This window comes from Poecilia reticulata, chromosome 20 (genome assembly GCF_904066995.2).
Source record: "Poecilia reticulata chromosome 20, P_reticulata-male-v2, whole genome shotgun sequence".
Lineage (NCBI taxonomy): Eukaryota > Metazoa > Chordata > Actinopteri > Cyprinodontiformes > Poeciliidae > Poecilia > Poecilia reticulata.
Genome location: NC_088849.1, coordinates 14,383,564 through 14,402,728, shown reverse-complemented (window position 1 = coordinate 14,402,728; position 19,165 = coordinate 14,383,564). Strand labels below are relative to the sequence as shown.

Genomic DNA, 19,165 nt, shown 5'->3' with positions numbered 1-19,165 from the left:
GCAATCAAACAGGAGCGCTGTAGTTAAATATTCATGGATCTTTACGGGCTTAAAAGCATTACGGTCAACAACAGCGCATCGGAGACGCGCAGCCTAACGATACCAGCGAGACAAACGCAGACAAATTAACTTGTTGGGCATTACAACGAGTGGGGCGCGGCAGGAATTGAGTGATGTTGATACACGAAACATGCGAGTCAGTGAGTAACGTCAGCAGCCTACATAAAAGTGTAACTAAATGGTCTGACTTTAAAGTGCCCAGTTACATCACTGCCCTAAAAGTTGGGAAGAGAAGCAGCAGAACTTTAGAGGAGTTACGTAAACTACGGAGTAAATTATTCACCAGCAGGGCAATTAAATAAAAGAGAGATAAACACAGCGCCTAGAATAAGTCAAACAGAAATACGGAGATGAACGCAGAAGGAGTCGGCTTTCGTCTGGGGCATGATTGTCAGATTTCTAATTCATCCGAGCGGTTTTAATCCATGACACAAGAATCAACTTTATTGGTTTAAAAAAAAATAAAAAAATGAAAAAATAAAAATAATGCAAGAACTGGGTGCAAAAGTTGATATATATTGTGGATTCTCTCAAATCAATTACGACTGAATATCACCCCTGAAGTATTTTTCAGGGATAGTTAAAAATCCCTCAGACATGATTTAAAACTAATTAAAAAGCTTTCGGTATCATTTTTTTTTGGTACAACTGCTCCTCGAATCATTGCTCATTCGAGGAGCATGATTTTAGGTTGCTACTATCAGATGCTTAAACATGTTTATTGTCCACAGAAAGTCACAACCAACAACTAAATTTAGACAAATAACTGGAGCTCCAATTACATCTGAAAATTTAGCACAACGTCACTATATGCAATTAATATTCCAGAGAACCGCTTGGACTGTAGTAAGCGGAACGACGAATGCAGAGGACTATGTTCAAGTTCTCGACTTCACTTCGACAACTAAGCTGCCCCCCTCCAAAAAAAAAAAAAAGAAAAACGGACTCCAATCACCCATCCAAAATGGCCGTGGAGTGCGGCAAGTATTCACCTGCTCTTGCCCCATGGAGGGCAAGCCGGGCGAGGACCCCGATGCCATAGACGTGACGCTCATCTGGCTGCTCAGCTGGTTGTTGAGGCCCATGCTGTTGCCGTTGTACATGTTGCTGCTGTTCTGTTGGGCGAACTGCGGCGACGCCTGCTGCTGCGAGAACATGCTGGGCAGAGGAAACGCAACGGAGGCCGTTAGGTTGGACCGTCAGTCACCGTGTGCGCACGTGAATTTTCACAGGATTAAAATAATAATAATAAAAAAATGCAGTACCGACATGTCCCAGAATGCTCATAATTAATAAATACTTGTTTTTATTTTGGCTGCTCATGTTTTGATAGTTAAAAAGACTAACATCCTTTGTTCTTTGCTCTTGAGGCTATCATGTGGACTGACTTTTTTTGTTTTTACAAACATAAATCTTTCTCCTTCTTAAGCCAGTAAAGCATTAATTTAAGATTATTTTATTCACCAGAAGACCATAAAACCCACAAACATTCCTGATCAACATTTTCTGAATATAAACAGAACTCTGAGAGCATCCAGGTCCACAAACACGAACTCAGTCTTTACATTTTTTCACAGTCGCATTCAGCTGGATGTACTGGTCGTCCTCACCTGTTGCCTCCCATGTTACCCTGTGGCCATCCGTTCATGTCAGGGGAACCCTGGAAAGCGGCGTTCTGCTGGCCCTGCTGCATCATGGGGGACTGTGTGTGCGCCATGCGCGGGGAAAGCAGCGGGCTCTGCGGCGTGCTGGCTCCAGCAAAACTCCCGTCTGCCTGTTGGCTCATACCTACGGAGGACAAATTCAAACACGTCAACCATACCCGTCCCACAGAAAGTAAGTGCAATAAACATATTTAGAACAAATGCAAGAAGAAGAAGAAGAAGAAGAAGAAGAAGAAGAAGAGTGCTGTGACAAAACAGATGAGGTATACAAGAGGCCTCTGTGTTTTGAGGTGAAAAAGTGTCAGCATTCAGGGTCAATTACAGGCAGGTGGAATTTTTTACATGCATTTTAACAAAAGAAGAAGAGAGAAGATGGAGATTATTTTACAAAAAAAAAGGTGAAATCTCAAAAAGACGTAAATATGGTAAATGTCATTAGATAAATCAGGTAAACGTACGACAAACTATTCAGATAATTCATGGCCAAACTGGGAGGTGGGTGGGTCGATTTATTGAGCTCTGACTCCATCTAGTGGAGTAAAAAAAGCATAACTAGGAGATAATTTATAGGTTTACTGACTAAAATATGCAGCTTAATCTGTATCGGTTTATGATGATAGTGATCATCAATGCATGAAATTATAAATCTGGCATTCGACATCAATTGGAAGTGACGCATTCCAATTGATTCACATCAACACACACACACACGCACACATATATATACAGCGTTCTTGGGTGAAGTGTGCTGTTGGCTGGCGGGGGGAGGGGGAGCAGTACCTGAGTTGGGAAACTGAAAGGCACTGTGCTGCATTTGGGGGCTGAGTACGCCCACATACTGTCCGCCCATCATGTTTGTGTTTCCCATCATCATCTGTGAGGAGGAGGAGGAGGAGGTGGAGGAAGAGGAGGAGCCATGCAGGTGGAGCTGAGGGTTGGGGGGCAGAGAGGGGAGGCTGGGGGAGAGAGGGGAGGAGAAGGGGCTGGTGGGGGGAGGTGACGAGGCCAGGCCTGTACTGGTACCGTAGCTGGGCGGGTAAGGGAACTGCTGGGGGGCGGCCTGGGGGTTCCTGGGGTTGCTCAGGCCTCCGGCCATGTTGGGAGGCAGGCTGAGGCCCTGGGCCCTCATAGCTATGCTGCGCTGCTGCTGGACCTGCTGGGCCTGCTGAACGTGCTGCTGCTGCTGCTGTCGCTGCCTCAAGTGGTTGCTGAGCATCTCCCGCTGACGCTGCGCCAACATGTGAGCGTTGATGTTTCCCTGGAAACAGCAGGAAAAGGAAGCGCCAGAGCGACGGTGACGAGATGTCAGATGCAACCCGTTTTGCATATGCGTGTCTCTGGTTCCAATGTGTCCAAGCGTGAAAAAAAAATTTTTTTTAAGGCGTATGAATACTTTTGGAATATACTGTGACGTCTTTAAGTCTTTAGTTTATTGTGAAGCATCAGGAGGCTAAATTAGTGGATGGAACATGTTTGTGCACGAATGTTATTGGTTGTACCTGGTTTGGGGCACTGGCTCGTAGAGGTAGGTTCACATTTGACACACCAGTCATCTGCGTCATCATTGGCTGACTTTTCTGCTGGAAACCCCCCACCCCACAAAAACACATTTAAGCACAAATAAAAAGAGTTACTGACTTAAATTTATTTCAGCACCTCTTTAATTAATTTTTAAGTTTCACTCTCTGTAATCTGTGAAAACCACCATGTAAATATTTAGCCACGAGGATTCATTTTCATCTCTAGTCCCCTGACAGGTTAACAGCGAAAAACAACACACACATGGACGAACACACACATGTCATAATTTACTGCAAATTACAAGAAATTGGTAATAATGGTACGAAATACAGAAAGACCACTAGGAAGTCTAAATGTGTGCAATCAGAGGCTTCAAATTCGTCAGCCTCGAGAGCGATTACGTAACTCAAACCTGTGAGTTCAGAGTCGATCGACAGGCTGCGTGTCGCCTCATGCCGGGGCGGTCTAGCGTACCTGTTGGGACTGAAGCCGGTGCTGGAGCTGCAGCCGCAGCGCGTTGGGTTGGTTCGGGGCGACCCCGCCCGGCCTGAGTCCGGGCCGCGGCTGCATCCTCATCATGGGGTAGCTCGGCCGGGGCCCCATCTGGCCGGCCATCGGGTGAAAGCCGGGCTCCTGCATGGGAGGGCCGGGAAAGCCCCTCGGCACCATGTGGGAGGGCGGCGGGCCGAACTGCTGCGCGTACATTGGGGGCTTCTGATCCAACATGATGGTGGGGTCCGGGGGGAACTGCTCTGGTTCCAGTGACTGGCTCTGAAACGGCAAACAATCGACATTAGTAGAACATCTGTAAGAAATTGGTGCAAAAAAAGACAGAACTTACAGAATCGTGCTAAAGGATTCAGTCACCTTAACCTTTTTCTAAAACCATTTTCTCACAACAACTGCAAATGTCATTGTAGTGTTCTGTATTAGGAATTTACAACCGTAACGCCGACCTGTCTGCTATGTGCTTTAATCTACAGGATGCTCTTTACTCCCTAATGTCCTCTATGAAACTTCTGAGGCCTTCACAGATTAAACTGCAAACAGGTAGACTCTTTTTTTACTAATGAGGAGACGTTTGAAGGTAACTGGTTGCACCAGATTTTATTTAGAGGTATTCCGATTTAAAAAAGAGGCAGAATACAAATGCACAGCAAAAATATTTAGACTTATTCGATAAGATTTAAGACAATTCAAGTCGCATTATCACCCTTGTGAGAAACGGTGTTATAAAAAGCTCACCTGTTCTACCAGGGCGGGGATGCCGAGAGCTCGATCGATCTCTTCTAAACCATCGAAATCTTTTAGAGCCGAGTACAGCTGGGACATCAGGGCCCCTTCGTCCACTGCGCTGCCTTGATCGAGACTCGGATTGCAGAGGAGATCGTCTTGCTGTGCAGGTCTGTGGAAAAAGAAACAAAAATGCCTAATGTCCACTTGTATTACAGAAAGGTTCGGGGGTAGCGGGGGACCTGTGTCTACATTTAAGAAAATCCCCAGACGCGGAGATTGCCACCAGCTCCTTTTGGGAACACAAAACGGTCATTTGTGGTTAAAAACTTACCTGTTCTGGTTTACAAAAGGTGTCTGATCAATTGGCATCATGCTGTCCGGCCAAGGGGCCGTCTGATTGGGCGGAGCCTGCTGCTGAGAGAAATGGTGGCCGACCATATTAATGTCCATATCAGGTTGGGCTGAAAGAGAAAAGAAGAAATACCCAGGTCAATGGAATTATTAGAGAGATGCCCAGAGATTTTTTTTCATTTTTTAAATACTTTTGCAATTTCTCTTTCACGAGAGCAAAAAAGGGAAAAATGATGGGTGTTAAAATAATTCACCTGCTACACCGCGACCAACCACAAGATGGCATCCTTTACAACTGTGATAAGCTAGTAAACTATGAGGGGGTGAGCTGAGGTATTCCTCACTCTACTTTAGCAGCTTCAAATGGGCGATTTCATGAACTACAGATTTAAAGTCTCTGTAATGCAGCTTCTTATTTCTGCGCCTTCATACCAAGACGTTTTAAAGTTGGCTCTCACCGTTGGCCATTAGTGGAGACTGCAGCATCGGCCGGGGTCCTGGCTGGCTGTTGGGTCTCATCGGAGCATTACCGGGCACCATCCTACCCTGTATGCCTCCTTGTTGTCCCGGAGCGGAAGCTCCAATAGGAGGTGCAGAAGCTGGACCGGTCCATCCCTCCGGCTGCTGCTGCTGCTGCATGGCTTGCCGCGGATCACCTTGGGTCATCAATCCTGCGGGAGCGGGAGGAAGGACAACGACGCAGAGATGAGAAGCGGTGAGAAAACGGTCCGAAAAGATTTTGGAGAACGTTCTCTGCAAACATATTGTGGCGCTGGTCTGTGGATCGATGTGAAAGGGAAAATCTTTTGTGAGCAATGCTGGAAGTTGCTCGGGGAGGATCGATTTGTGGGAGACGCAGTGAGAGAAACTTCGCTGGTGTGTGGGCGACTATTTCCTGTCACAGGAAGTGAGTCAGTGTGTCATGATGTTGATGGGTTCGGGTGAAAGACACAGAGGCAGAAGGAAAAGTGTCTAATCGGAATTTGGAATCAGCCACAAGTGTCACAGTTTAAGACTACAGTTGTATTTTTGTTTGTTTGTTTTGTTTTGGGGTTTTTTGCATATTGGACCACAACGTAATTTGATTTGACTTGAAGAGCTTAGAGGTTAGACTTACCTGCATTGCCCATACCAGGCTGGTTGGGCATCATGCCATGACCTCCCAACATGCCTTGCTGCTGTTGCATTACAGGGTAAGGGCTGTTGGCCCGTATGGGGTACTGCAATGATGGCTGCTGTGAGGGGACATTCATGTCCAGAGAGACACTCCTCACTGGTAATGCCCTGCCCGGCTGCCCTGGTCGGACAGCGCCAAAGTCTTTTAAAAAAAAATAAAAAAAAATAAAAAAAGAATAAAGGCTAAAATCCAGTTTTTTTTTTTATTTGCCTTTCTTTTCCTGAGTTTGAGCTCTACTTACTAGTTTGACCCATGCCGGGTCCGAGGCCTCTGGGTTGCTGCTGCGTCGCCATGGCGGCGTTGCTCTCCGACATCTGCAGGATGTCATTAAAGATGTTCTGCTTGTCCATTGGACTGGGCAGCGAAACCGGCCGCTGTTCACAGAAGAGCTGCGGCTGAGCGCTCTGCAGGTCGTTCAGGATGTCGTCAAGCTCCGATGACTATGAAAACACAAACAGATGAGGCACGTGGGATTCAAATTAGAAACTGATTAAAGCCAGACATGGAAGTGCTGATACATAATGTTCTAATGAACATTTGACAAGATGTTCGACCAGAGAGGTCTGCTGGAACGCCTTCTGTAGTCTGATGCTCAGATGACAAAAGAGCCAAGGAGGATTCAAACCAAAGAATCTGGTTCTAGCTAGCATGGTGGCTGTAGCATCGTGAAAACAATCACACTGCTTTAAAGTTCAAATTAGCAAAAGCAGTTTGGACACAAGAGACAATGTTTTATCTTCAAAGACCCCAGATTTTGAGTTTTGTTTCCTGAAAGTCATATTTAAGGCTTTATAATGCACATTTAAGGCCTTCCTGGTATGGTAAAACAACTCAAGTTATCTTGCTTACCCAATAACTTATATTTACTTGAAGTACAACTATGGTTGTTTTTTGCATCTTTTGTACTCTTACTTAAATTCAAGGTCTTATAATGTACATAAAGCTTCACACACAACAGTCATTCCAAGAAGCTGTTAGTCAATTGCTGAAATATCCGTTTTCAAGCCAAACTGTGTTAATACTTTTTTTCCTATAGTGAATGAGCTGGCAGAAGATAACTACCAAGAACATTTCAACTCCCTTAATAAACAAAAAAAGCACGTCTTGGTAGGAGAGGAGAGACTATGTCTTGGAAAAAAAGCGGAAGAATGTGCGAACAAATTGAGGATGCAAAACATTTAAGACGTAGTATGGAAAAAACACTCAAGACATTTTAGAGACCAAAACCGAGATGATCAAATTAAAAGAACTTGTTGGAAATCCTTTCACAATTTGAAACACTCCCGTTTCAGAATCCGAAATGTATAATAATATATAATTTTTCAACCAGATAATGGCGTAAAATAAAGAAGTTCAATGGCGTAAAATAAAGAAGTTCAACCGAAGAGCCAAGCGCCACTCAGGGCTACATGTAAATACAAAAGGAATATCATCTGACGTGACAAGTTGTTGTAGCTTTCCACAAGCTTTTATCTTCAACAAGGACAAGGCCAAGATGAGGAGAGCTTTACTTGCTCAGTGACGGGAGTTAAGGGTCAGGGAAATAGTTGCCATTTTTAGAAAATAGAAGCAGCCGCCAACAGATACTCGGTTTTCCGAGACGAGGCGAGCGTTTCCAGATAGTGGCGGCCTTGTGGAGCCACGGCACTGATAAAAAGGAAGAACCGACTAGGATTTTCTTTGTATTTTCATATACTTCTGGCACTTTCAGTTGTCTGAAATGTAAAATTAAAAAGGCCAACAGGATGTTTGCTTTACGTAAAAGACATTACGAAGCAGGAGAGAAAGACAGAGAAAAGCAAGATGCAAACATAACATGCAAGATGAAAACTATCTTCATTTACCAACAATAAGATATATCAAATCACTGTCAAGCCTGGATAAGATTAGAGTGCTAACAAGGTCACATGGATACTGTTAATGCTGTCGTATGAGCTGCAGAAACACGATCTACCCAGTTTTCAGACTACAGGCCTCCTGACAAACTCGTTCATGATGACCTTTCATTTGCTCCAGTTTAATACAAACTACTTTCATTTTGAAGGGGTAATTTATTTTGTCATAATACATAATGTAACAATTATATTTCCACCTGGAAAACAAGTGACAGAGATAATTTTCTTAAAATCCAATAGCATCAAAATGACCACTTATTCAACTACAAATAACTGTTAAGTTGAAGGGTGAGCTGTAAAAAAAGGAACAAGGGAACAAATAGAAAATAATATATATATTTTTAATGAAAACTACATTGAAGCAAACAGACTGTTCATTGACTGATCACAGATTTAAGGAAATAGTCTTAAGAACTTAAAATTTGTGCTTGAATCTGGTTTCATGTCATTTCCTGTTCAAGTATGTACAGCATCATTATGGCACAAGTCTTTCTGTCTCTGCATCTCTACATCTTGGCCTCCATCAACACAAACTTGCTTTCGTACTCGCTCCTTGGGTGGGCCATACACGAGACGCTAAAAGACGGGAAATATTTCATTCTTAAGTTTATTCTCTGGTCCAAAGGATGGGAGTCTGACCCCAGATAACAGAATTTAAGTCAAAGGGTGTTAAAAGGAAATTGAACTCTGGTACACCAAAAAAACCCAGGTTTCAGTTCAGTTGAAGTGAACTTCAACAGTTCAAATGCACATATGAATGCGGAGTGGACTGGAGACCTCCCCAAAAGCAGGAAGCGCTCTATAGCGCAGGGCATTCTGGGTAACTACAACAAAAACAAACGCCCACATCTAGCGCTAGTGGGAGAAATGGTTTGTATGTTTTCTTTTTTATTTATCAGAAACAAAAGAGAAATCCTACTACTGTTAAAATCTGATGCCAATCAATTTTTGTTTTCATTTTGTGAAGGAGGAAGTTGCACTACATCTTCTTCAGAGGTTTTCCTGTTGTTTCCTTCAGTGGTTCTTGATGCAGCGCCGCCACAGGCGAGGAGGTGAATAAGGATTTTTCAAAGCGTTTGGTTTGTTTGACACAGTGCAGTGTGAAAGCAAATCACACCAGGTGAAAATGTAACAAATGCTGTAATTTTGGTCCCCAATTGAACAAGTGTGAAAACACTAAAAACTTGCCTATATGGGGCTGTAGCTTTAACTGAAGGCATGTGCCATTCCAGGTTTTGCTTCCCTCTTTAAACTAATAGCTTTAAACTTTTCATCAGCCGGTGAACAACCTGTTTTAAATTTAAATAAGGTGTTCAAGAAATAGTCCACTCTGGCTTGCGTCTTACTCCCATTTCATCTTTTAAAAGTTTTAAGTTGAACTTTCAACCTGGTATTAGTCCAGTGGCACAAAACGTGAGTATCAGCGACATGTTTTTAAGCTGCAAGACTTTGATCAGGAGTGTACATCTAACAATTATAAGAACACCAAATAAGATGAAGCAAAATTTAGTCAATAAAAAAAAAAGCAGATAATCAATTAAATGCAATGATTTCAAGGCAGCCACTGGGAATTTAAGTAAATAAGTTGCAGTGGCCATAACTGTCCAGCAGAGTGCATCGCGCCTGGGCTAATATTTACAGATCGTGACATACTGTACAGCAGTACAGCACCACAGTATTGTCTAGTGTTGCACTTCGGTTTTCCATACAGTGACATTTATTTGTCGGGCATGGAACTGCTACAGATGATAACAGGGTAGCCAAAAAAATGTCTGACACAACATTTATCTGAAGAGCTCAAGGTCCTCAGCTTTCACGCGACAAGAGGCAGACCCGGTAGGGTCCTCATATAAACGGGATGAAAATGATTAGCCCCGCAATGCTGATAATACTGAGAAAGGACGAGCGGAGTGGATATATAGGAGACCTGGAGAGAGTAGCAGAGTGAGGATGGAGTGGTGGGAGAGAGAAAAGCCCTAATGAGGTCAGGAATGATGTAATGCCTCTGTACACTCCGTTTGCTCTCCTCCTCCTCGATTCTCTCTCCTCCCACTTTCAGTTCTCTCCATTTCTAGTTGCTTTTACTCTTAATGGGTTCTGCCGCTATCAATCCTTTTAACTGGCTGGCCTTCGGTGCATGTCTGTGTATGTAATTCAATCCGTGTTCTCCTTTTCTCAGCACTACAACCTATAAGCGTACGGACACAAGCAACACGCAAACGTTCAGAGGCAGGAAATAAAAAAAATAAAAAAATCACAACCTGGTAAATATACAGTCTCAAAGCACTCGCAGATTAGACATTTATCACCCAATTAAGTCTTAAGACTCCACTCTGAAAGCACTCAAGAAAAAGCAGGGGGAAAAAAGGCACCTTATTTAATGCATTATCAAACTTCATTTCTTAAAATAAGGTAGAATCTGCTCCTGAATAGCGACGATGACAGCAAGTTAAATTACTTAAAAGAAAAATAATATTTAAGTACCGACATAGAGAATGATCTTCATGCTGCAGGAATTGGCTGTCAGCTGCTGATGTGTCCTACATTTTTATGCATGTTTCATAGTTTAGGCACTCAGAGACATTTGCATGCCTAGCAACAGCAGGCTGACGTTTCCCCACAGTGAGCCAGAGATGAAGCACTGACCAACATCTACTCCTACAAACCAAACCGGGACTCATCCGATACTTGATAGAAACCAACACCTCTGCAAAAGTAAGACACTTCACTCTGTTTCACATACACTCGACGGCCACGTACACCTTGCACCATACACCAGAAGTAGGTGTAGAAGAAGTAGAAGTAGTATCCTACCAAAAGTAGCCAGGGTGTGTGATCCTACTTTTGGCATTACAGTTTAACTGACTTAATTCTCAATAGCACAGAACGGACAAGATCGGGATGTTTTGAATTCTGTGCTATTGCAAGACCTACTCATGCCTACATATTTTCATCAAATTTACATAGCTGTAGCTGAAATCAAAATATTAATATTAATGTTCCCAACAGGTCTACTATCTGTGATTTGTTTACCAACTGTCCACATGTAGCCGAATTGTCTTTTTATTTTTTATTTTTAAAGCTGCTGCCCATTTTTGTGTCCATGTCTTGTGCATCTGTGGTGGTGTTTTTTTTTTTAAACACCAAGAAATTTACCTTTTTTTACCTTTTATAATGTTGTTTACAGTATGTCTACGTGTCCTGCTCTGACTGCTGTATTCATATCCACAGACATCTGTCTGCTGAAACACCGATAATTACATTTCATGTCGTTCAAAGCAAAGGGCAAAGTTCATGAAGCAGACAAACAACTTTTTCAATATGTTCTCTCAGCACAATGTCAACCAAAACTGCACTGAAATGTTACGAGCTGAATCATCAACGACTCGTATGGAAGCATTAGCCTAGCATTAGCCTAGAATTTGCGGCAGCTGCCATGCAAGAAATTTCTGTCGAGTTATGCATCTTTGGATACAGGATTTTCTAATTGAGTTATCACTGTGTTCGAGCTGTTTATTACAGCGGTCCTTCCTAAAAGAAAAAAAGAGTAAAAAAAACAACTTTTACTGGGATTAAATATCTATTGCTGTTAAGAGAAATTAACCAAAGAGGCTGCAGCATCCAGAACGTTATTGGAGAGTTAAGTCCAGCATAATTGAATGTAAAGCTGATAAAACGAAGACGCTTAATTACACAATTTTAAAACTATTGAGTGGACAGGGAATCATGCTGCACTGACTGCACATTCTTTCAAATTCAGATTTCTGAAAGCTATTTATTTTTTTCAAGGTTTTATTTTCTCTAGTGGCCTTTATTTGATAGTTAGTTGACAGGAAGGTAGGCAACGAGAGAGGGGGAAGGCATGTGGTAAAGGCCACCAGGCCGGGAATCGAACATGTGACGGCCGCGGCGAGGACTGAGGCCTCCATTTGTGGGTTGCGTTTAGCCCCTGCGCCACCGCAGCACACCCCATTATGAAAGCTTTATTCATAAACAAAGAGAAGTTCGGTTTTCTCAAAACTACTGATATGAACCTGTCTTGTCCTCGACTAGTTCTTCTCAAGAACTGGTCAATGCTGGTGTGGAGCGGACTCCATGGCGGGAGAGTGTCTTTTTCTCTTTTTTTTTTCTTGACTTAGTTCACGGCATTTGACTGGAAAAGGGAACTTCGAAACAGATCGAGCAAAGCAGAAGTGCCACTGTCAAGTACGCAAACTAAAATGACCCTAGCCCTGCAAGAATGCTGGCATTTAAGCTTGAAATAAATATACTAAATATTGCTGACAGATACATGACCACACCACACCATATTTACCAACTACCATCACAGATGAGTCATTAAAAAAATGATCGACTTGGTGAACGTCACAGGGTAATGGAGCTTGGCTATTTTAAAAATAAGATAAATCACTTCTTCAAGCCATTTAACATCTTTGAAAAGGTTTATAACCAAATAACATGTATGCATAGTACATGGAGCACTGCAAAGTCACTTTTACCTATATTTTAATTTAAATTATGGCCTATTATTGTTTTTCCTTTGAAACTCATCATGATTTTCATTAAAAAGTGAAAATCCTGTGTGGATCCTGTGTGTTCAATTATAAGGGAAGTGATTATTTTGACCATGTCATCATTTTTAGGCATCTAAGCAGGATAAACTTGAATGCTGAATGGATGTAACCATTCCAGGTGATGTGCATCTGTGTTAAGAGGCAGGGTGTGGCCTAAAAGATCTACAACATATATCAAGGCGAGCTAAATTATCTAGCAGCTTCCTCTATTTCAGTAAAATGAGCCGAAAAAAACAATTAAAAAAAAGAGACTTACTGACTCTCAAAAGTCAAAAATTACCAAAAAAAATCTCTTAAGGGGTGCTGTAATCTTGAAATTACTAAGACTTGGGGCGTGATCCCAGAAAAATCAAAAGCTTTGTTACAAATGGCCGACAGGGTGAGAAGAAACGTGTTGAGAAAAATGACAAATTAAGCACTAAGGATTTGAGAAGAACCAGGTGTGAGGCTACCAAGAATCCATCATCATCCAGCTCCATCATATTTAATAACTGCCAGAAGTTGTTCAGAGACACAGCCAACGTAGTGAAGCCTGAAACCCGACCATCACTGAACAAGCCTCATAAGCTAAAGCATGTAGACTGGGCCAAGAAGTATCTGAAGACAGATTTTTCAAAGATATAGGAAATCTTAGGTATGTGCCAAATCTCTTGGCAGTTCAGATGGATGAACCAGTGGGTGGAACATCTACCAGTCCATACCAGGTAGGGGACTGGTATTATTAAATGACAAAAAGTTGATAGTTGATAGTCTATAGAAACTGACGGACTTCACGAATGGAAGCTTATCACTTTTTCTGAAAAGAAGGGTCAAAACTCTGGTTACAGAATTTTTTTATTTCTCAATTTCAGAAATATTTACTGGAATGTTTTGACTTGGGGATTATAATTCTCACTTAGAGAAAAAAAAATGAGATGGGAAAATGTGCATTTTAATTTTGTTTAGATAATTCTGCACAATAATTGTGCACTTAAGAATATTCTCAAAAGAGTCAAAATCTCACGTTTACTTTCTTAAACATTCATGCCTGATGTTTACCAGCAGCTTGGATTAACGCTGCAGTTGGTGATCAATAAAAATAATCCTCAAAAATAAAGACTTGCCTTGTAATTGTGCGCACACCGTTTATGTCATATCTGCTTTCGATCACTTAAATGCAGGTAAAAAATCTCAATCCAAAGCCCAGTTCCTTTCCTCCAGCCATGTTTATTTATTTATTTATCTTGTCTGGTAATTAGCGAGTATAGAATTACATTTCTTTCACTGGAGCAACAACTTGGTAATGACTGCCACTTAAGAAACTATTTATGACAAGTGATCAAATTACACAGCTCTTCTCAAGTAACCAGAGGCTGAAAAATGTTGAAAGCGCTGCGTCGCGAACGTGGCTGCTCAGCCGTGAGCCGCCTCCCTCAAAACTGCGGCTGCTTTCGTTTGGACACGTGCTTTGAAATGATCTCAGAATAATGGCTAATAGTTAAAATTGCGCAAACGACGATCTGAGAAGCAGCAACGTGAACAGCCAAGGAATGGGCATTTATAATAAATTAAGAAAAATGTGATCACAATAAGAATTTTGACTCGTCCCAGTCTCAAATTTCAATAAATGACGCTAAATAAACCAAAACAAACTGACAGCGTTTAGTGGCAGTTTTATTTTGGCTATTTTTCTGCAACATTTCTTCTACAAGAGCATCAATAAATATCAAATTAAAAAAATAATATGATTAAATGTGTGTGTACCTCAGTGATATATAAAAAAACAAACAAAAAATAACACACTTATGACGTCCTGAAAAATGGCTTATTTTAAATGGAGATATTTTCCAAGAGTAGTATTTGAGTAGTAGCATTCGTATCGTAATGAAATTTTAAGTCCACATCGTCCGCCCCTAAAACAGCCCCACGCTTAAAGCGGCAGAGGAGAGTGGCAGCAGGGTGTCGGTGGCAGGTGCTCTTCTGCCACGCAGCTGGAATGTGAAGAAGCCGGATGCCATCGCCACTGTGGCTTTGGAAAGGCAGCGCGCTGAGATTTAGGATAAAGCCATGTGGATGGATTTTAGGCTTCCTGGCAGGTAAATCGAAAGTTCTCAACTAAACAGAGGACCGCCATTAACCCTACGATTCAAGAGTATCGTAGGGTTCACAAATAACACCAGCATGGAGCAGGAAGTGGACAGGCGGATAGAGACCTTCTTTGCTGAAGAACGGACTCTTTAGAGTTGTGGAAAACAAAAAGGTAAAAACAAAAAACAAAGCAAAGCTTTAAAATTTACAGAGTAGATCAGGTTTTATGAGACATTTCTATAATGATTTGATATAATTTAAATATGGAGTTTGAAAAAACAGATAAACGAACTAAATATGCTAAGACGTTAGATCCATGGATGTGTAGACAAACAGAAAAGCATGAGACAGAAGGATAATAGGTTGGATGAATAGGTGGAAAGAAAGACAAGTGGGTGGGGTGGATGAAAGATCTCAACATACTGATGGATAAAAGATTTGATTGATGGTGGTGGGATGGGTGGAGGAATAAGCAAACAGATGCATAAATGTGTGAATAGATGGATGGATGAATTGATATAAGACTTCTGTTTTATTTCCACGTCTAAACTGGCTTGGAAATACCCCAACATCCTCGGTTTTCTCTTTATGATTTTACTTTTGAAAATACTTTGTGTGAAAAATACTTAGGAAGTCAAATTCAAACCTTTCCAGACTGTTGGAACATAACCCTGCGTGTGTGTGTGTGTGTGTGTGTGTGTGTGTGTGTGTGTGTGTGTGCGCGCGCGACACGTTTTCTCGTCTCACTTTGTAGTGAAAGAACAAAAAAGGTGCGACGACACTCTCAACACAGTCACCTAATACGTCCACCTACTGCTCTGTTGATAACCGATAGCTGATCAAATCACAAGCTTCAAGCTGCCATACAGTGAACCACAGCCATAACTGGGATTTGATTTCTCATTTAACTCTGCCCCGGCCATCAATAATTCAGCCCTGAAACGATGATGGTGAGGAGGAAGAAAAGGAGGAAGAGGAGGAGGAGCAAGGCAGCGGTAGGTTGAGAGTCAGTGAGGAAGCAGTGGGTGAGGTTAGTGGAGAGGATGACTCTCGGTAACTAGTTCAGTCAGCTTTCACACACGGCCAAACAGCGATTCACCATAAGAGCGCAGAAAACCACACACACACACACAAACACACACACACTCACTCACACGAAGTGACTAATGAAGTCACGGATTAGTGTGCATCTAACAAATGTCCTTTTTCTCATTAATGAAATCTGTTAGCCTGGAATGAGCCGTCGCCGACTGAAGGAATGACTGCTTTTAATAACGATCCCATTTCACAGCTGCCGTTAAAAACCACCGAATCCGTTCCATTGTTCGGGTTTACTTTAGTGCCTTGCACCTCCGCGAAAATCAAACCTTCATTATTAAGCCCCGCAATTCTCTTCGTGTACGTCCTACAAGCCCAGCGATCGCTCTGCCCGCCATCTCCATGGCAGCAGCGAGAACACGCAAGAGCATATGGCTCATCATTTTCTCTCTGCATGCCGAGGCTGGGCTCTCCTGGGGGTATCTACACCTTTCTCATCTCCCTCTTCTTTGTTCAGTCTTTCATTATCCAGCAAATCCCGTCCGCCCCTGTTTGATACGTGTACCTAAACAGCCTCCACATGAAAACGCGACCGCTGTGTAAAGATGCCGATTCGGAATAGAAAATAAGAGGAGATCAATAAGAGGAAGGATATTGGTTTTATGCTCTGTAATGTGGTTTAGCAGTGCAGCTTCCTGTACGAATAGGAGTCTTATTGAACGTATGAGGCCATCAAACCTCTGCCCTGTTGAATCGACTTGAGTTTCACTCTCACTGTTCGCTCATTTTTCTTCTTTTTTTCTTCTCTCTCCCCTCCCTCCTTCAGCGCCGAGCCCGCCTCCGGCTCTGCCAAACCTGAGGACTCCGGCCAAATGCAACTGGGATCAAATGGCTGAAGAGAACCACAGGGAGCTCCCTCCAAATGTCACAGTTGTTTGAAGCTGGCAGATAGATTCCCTTAGCGGGCCGCTGCCAACACAAAGGCGGTGAGGGAACCAGATGTGTTTATAAGCCTTAATAAAGCCCAGGCGCGGCAGATTCACTGGAGAAGACGAAACTCTAAAATGCGAGGAGAGGGAGGAAGTTTTCACACCCCGTGCGAACACATTTCGTAAGGGTCGCGCATTTTATTGGCCTTCTTCGTAATCAATCGACACAGACTGCAGAATTGAGAAGTTGACATGGCGGATAAAACCTGAAAAATTTGAGGTGCATTTGTATTATTTTAGAATATATGGCAGGGCTGCAACCTGCTATCTTATTTAACAATTATTCTATCAACTATTCAGACGATTAATGAATTAAACAGCACATTCTATAGATTATCAAAAAAACCAACTTCTAACATGCAAAGAGCTCAGCACATTCTTTTATTGATGTTATATGGTATGTTGATTTTTTTTAAATTAAATTAATAAATGCATAATTTTCCTTTTGTTCTAGGTAGAACATAATTACAGACAGGGTTTTTTTTTATCTTAAATGCAAAATGTATATATGTTTTGTACAATTTAAAATTAATTACTGCTCTAAGTTTGTTATTCTTTCAGCAAATTGCCTTTTTCCGAGTCTATATATTCCAGTTAACGATCACTTACCAAATTGAATGCCGATTATTTCTATAATCGATTATCACCATTAATCGTTTCAGCCATAACATATATCACCCACTTCCTCTTCGCAAAAACAGCTCAAGCTCAGTCTGGTTAATCAGAGAGCTGCCAACGTGTGTGTGTGTGTGTGTGTGTGTCTGTGTACATAAACAGCAACGCAAACACACCCACAGCAGAGGTAATATTTTCTTCAAACACTGACCTGCTCGGCCCGATCGTATCCGGCGTCCGGCTTCTCCACCTTGACCTGGGGGTGTTCCTTGACCTTCACCTCCCCGGGCTCCAGCTTAGAGACCTTGTCCTTCATTACAGTGTCATCCTTATCCAGTAGATAGCGCAGCAGTGCATTGTCCTTCTTCTTGGGGCTCAACGGCTCCTGCTTGGGAGTGATTTCTGCCCCCGACGACGGGTTCCCAGCACCTTGTGATTGGTCCTGGCCCAGCTCCTTGCCTGTAGCCTCAGCGGTGAGCTTGGCCAGGTCCACAGGGGATGTACTGTTCTGGAGCAGTTGGTGGAGGATTTTGTGTTTTTCTTTGAGCGAGGTGGCGTGAGTGCTCCCGACCGCGTGGCCGCCTCGGGCCCCGGCGCTAGCCTGGTCCTTTCCCTCTCCTCCGCCGCCCGGCGACAGGGGTGTCTCCAGGGGCTCCGGCTTGGTGGTGAGCAGCTGCAGTAGCTTGGTGTTGCCCTTGTTGTCGTGGACGCGGCTGTGTGCGTCGTGAGTGTCGTGACCATCCAGGGACCCCTCCCTTTCCTCCTTGGGCTCCGTTTGGTTGCCCTCAGCCTGAGCGTGTACCTGATTCACCTCCGAGTGAGTGCCAAAGTCTCCCGCTGCGCCCGCGATGCTCGAGCTTCCTCCGAATTTCGACATCATGTGAGGGTTTACCCCTGACCCCGGTGTGACCCCGGCTGGGGAGCCTATCTTCCGGTCAGGGGAGCCCAGTGTGTGTGCATGCGAGGGCCCGTGTCCCACGCCGTGGCACTCACTGAGGGCCTGCAGAGCGGACAGAGAGCTGCTAGTGTAGCTGTTAGAATGGGCACTGCCCGCGCTTCCAGGGCCGCTGCCGCACATCCCGACAGGAGATGGCGACTGCAGGCCCCCGGCTACACGGGGGCTCCCCGCGCCCCCTGGACTGCCCCGGTGCCTTGGCGACAGCATAGAGTTCTGCTGAGGCGGGTGGGGCCCACCAGCCGGACTGGGGCTGGCACGAGAAGGGCTGTTCATCCTCCAGTTGGGGCCCTGCTGCGGCGGCTGCATGCCCCCGGTGTAGTTGGGGTGTGGAGGGGGGCAGCCGAAGCGGTAGCCCTGCATGTGGCCCCCCATGGCTGCTGGCTCCCTGGGGCCGGCCGGGCCCGGGGGAGAGAAAGGCGTGCTGTTGCTGCTGATCGTAGTGTCTTGGCCCTGAATCCCCAAACCGGGCAAACTGCACGGGGTCGGTGGAGTCATGGAGGGAGTGGAGGGGTTCATTGGTTTGGGGGTCATCCCCGTTTCCTGTCCACCCATGTCCTGACCCATTCCACACACCGGGTGCTCTCTGAATGAACAGATAGAGAAATGTCTTAATTATTAAACTTTCAGGCAATAATAATAATAATAATAATAATAATAAAATAACAACAGCGTGAGAAATGAAAAGTTACATCTCTGCAAGTATTTTTGATGCAATCTAAAAAAAATAAAAAAATTAGATCCGAGTAGGAACACTTCACTGACTCACTGGGTAACTTCTGCACCAGCTTATCACAGGCATAAATCTTAATATCAACTAACTTCACGGAGGAGTGAGGATAAATATAGTCATGAAGGGATAATCAGCTAAATGGACTAAAGCTGTTTCATGTCCTCCTTGCTGTCACTTTGTCTTTAATGGATTTGGACTCTAAAAACAAGAAATTAAGCAAAAACAAACAAAAAAAATATCTCCACTTTAACGTTTTACAAAATATCAACCCAAAACCGTAAAATGTAATT

At 43.4% G+C, this 19,165-nt stretch overlaps 1 protein-coding gene across 6 annotated transcripts in view; it reads right to left on the bottom strand.

The window, feature by feature from the left end:
* The window catches only part of ncoa2 (nuclear receptor coactivator 2), a 74,255-nt gene that overhangs the window by 4,420 nt on the left and 50,670 nt on the right, over positions 1-19,165 (bottom strand). For 3 of the 6 annotated variants that reach the window (XM_017301950.2, XM_017301952.2, XM_017301953.2), the window contains 11 exons: positions 17,399-18,728; positions 6,251-6,449; positions 5,950-6,150; positions 5,291-5,503; positions 4,813-4,942; positions 4,491-4,650; positions 3,720-4,016; positions 3,224-3,304; positions 2,505-2,982; positions 1,671-1,848; positions 1,053-1,218 (listed from right to left, as the gene is read on the bottom strand). In XM_017301950.2, coding sequence (XP_017157439.2) covers positions 1,053-1,218; positions 1,671-1,848; positions 2,505-2,982; positions 3,224-3,304; positions 3,720-4,016; positions 4,491-4,650; positions 4,813-4,942; positions 5,291-5,503; positions 5,950-6,150; positions 6,251-6,449; positions 17,399-18,728 — 3,433 coding nt within the window. The remainder of the gene's footprint in view (positions 1-1,052; positions 1,219-1,670; positions 1,849-2,504; positions 2,983-3,223; positions 3,305-3,719; positions 4,017-4,490; positions 4,651-4,812; positions 4,943-5,290; positions 5,504-5,949; positions 6,151-6,250; positions 6,450-17,398; positions 18,729-19,165) is intronic. The other 3 variants (XM_008396349.3, XM_008396353.3, XM_008396354.3) reach the window with 3 other exon arrangements.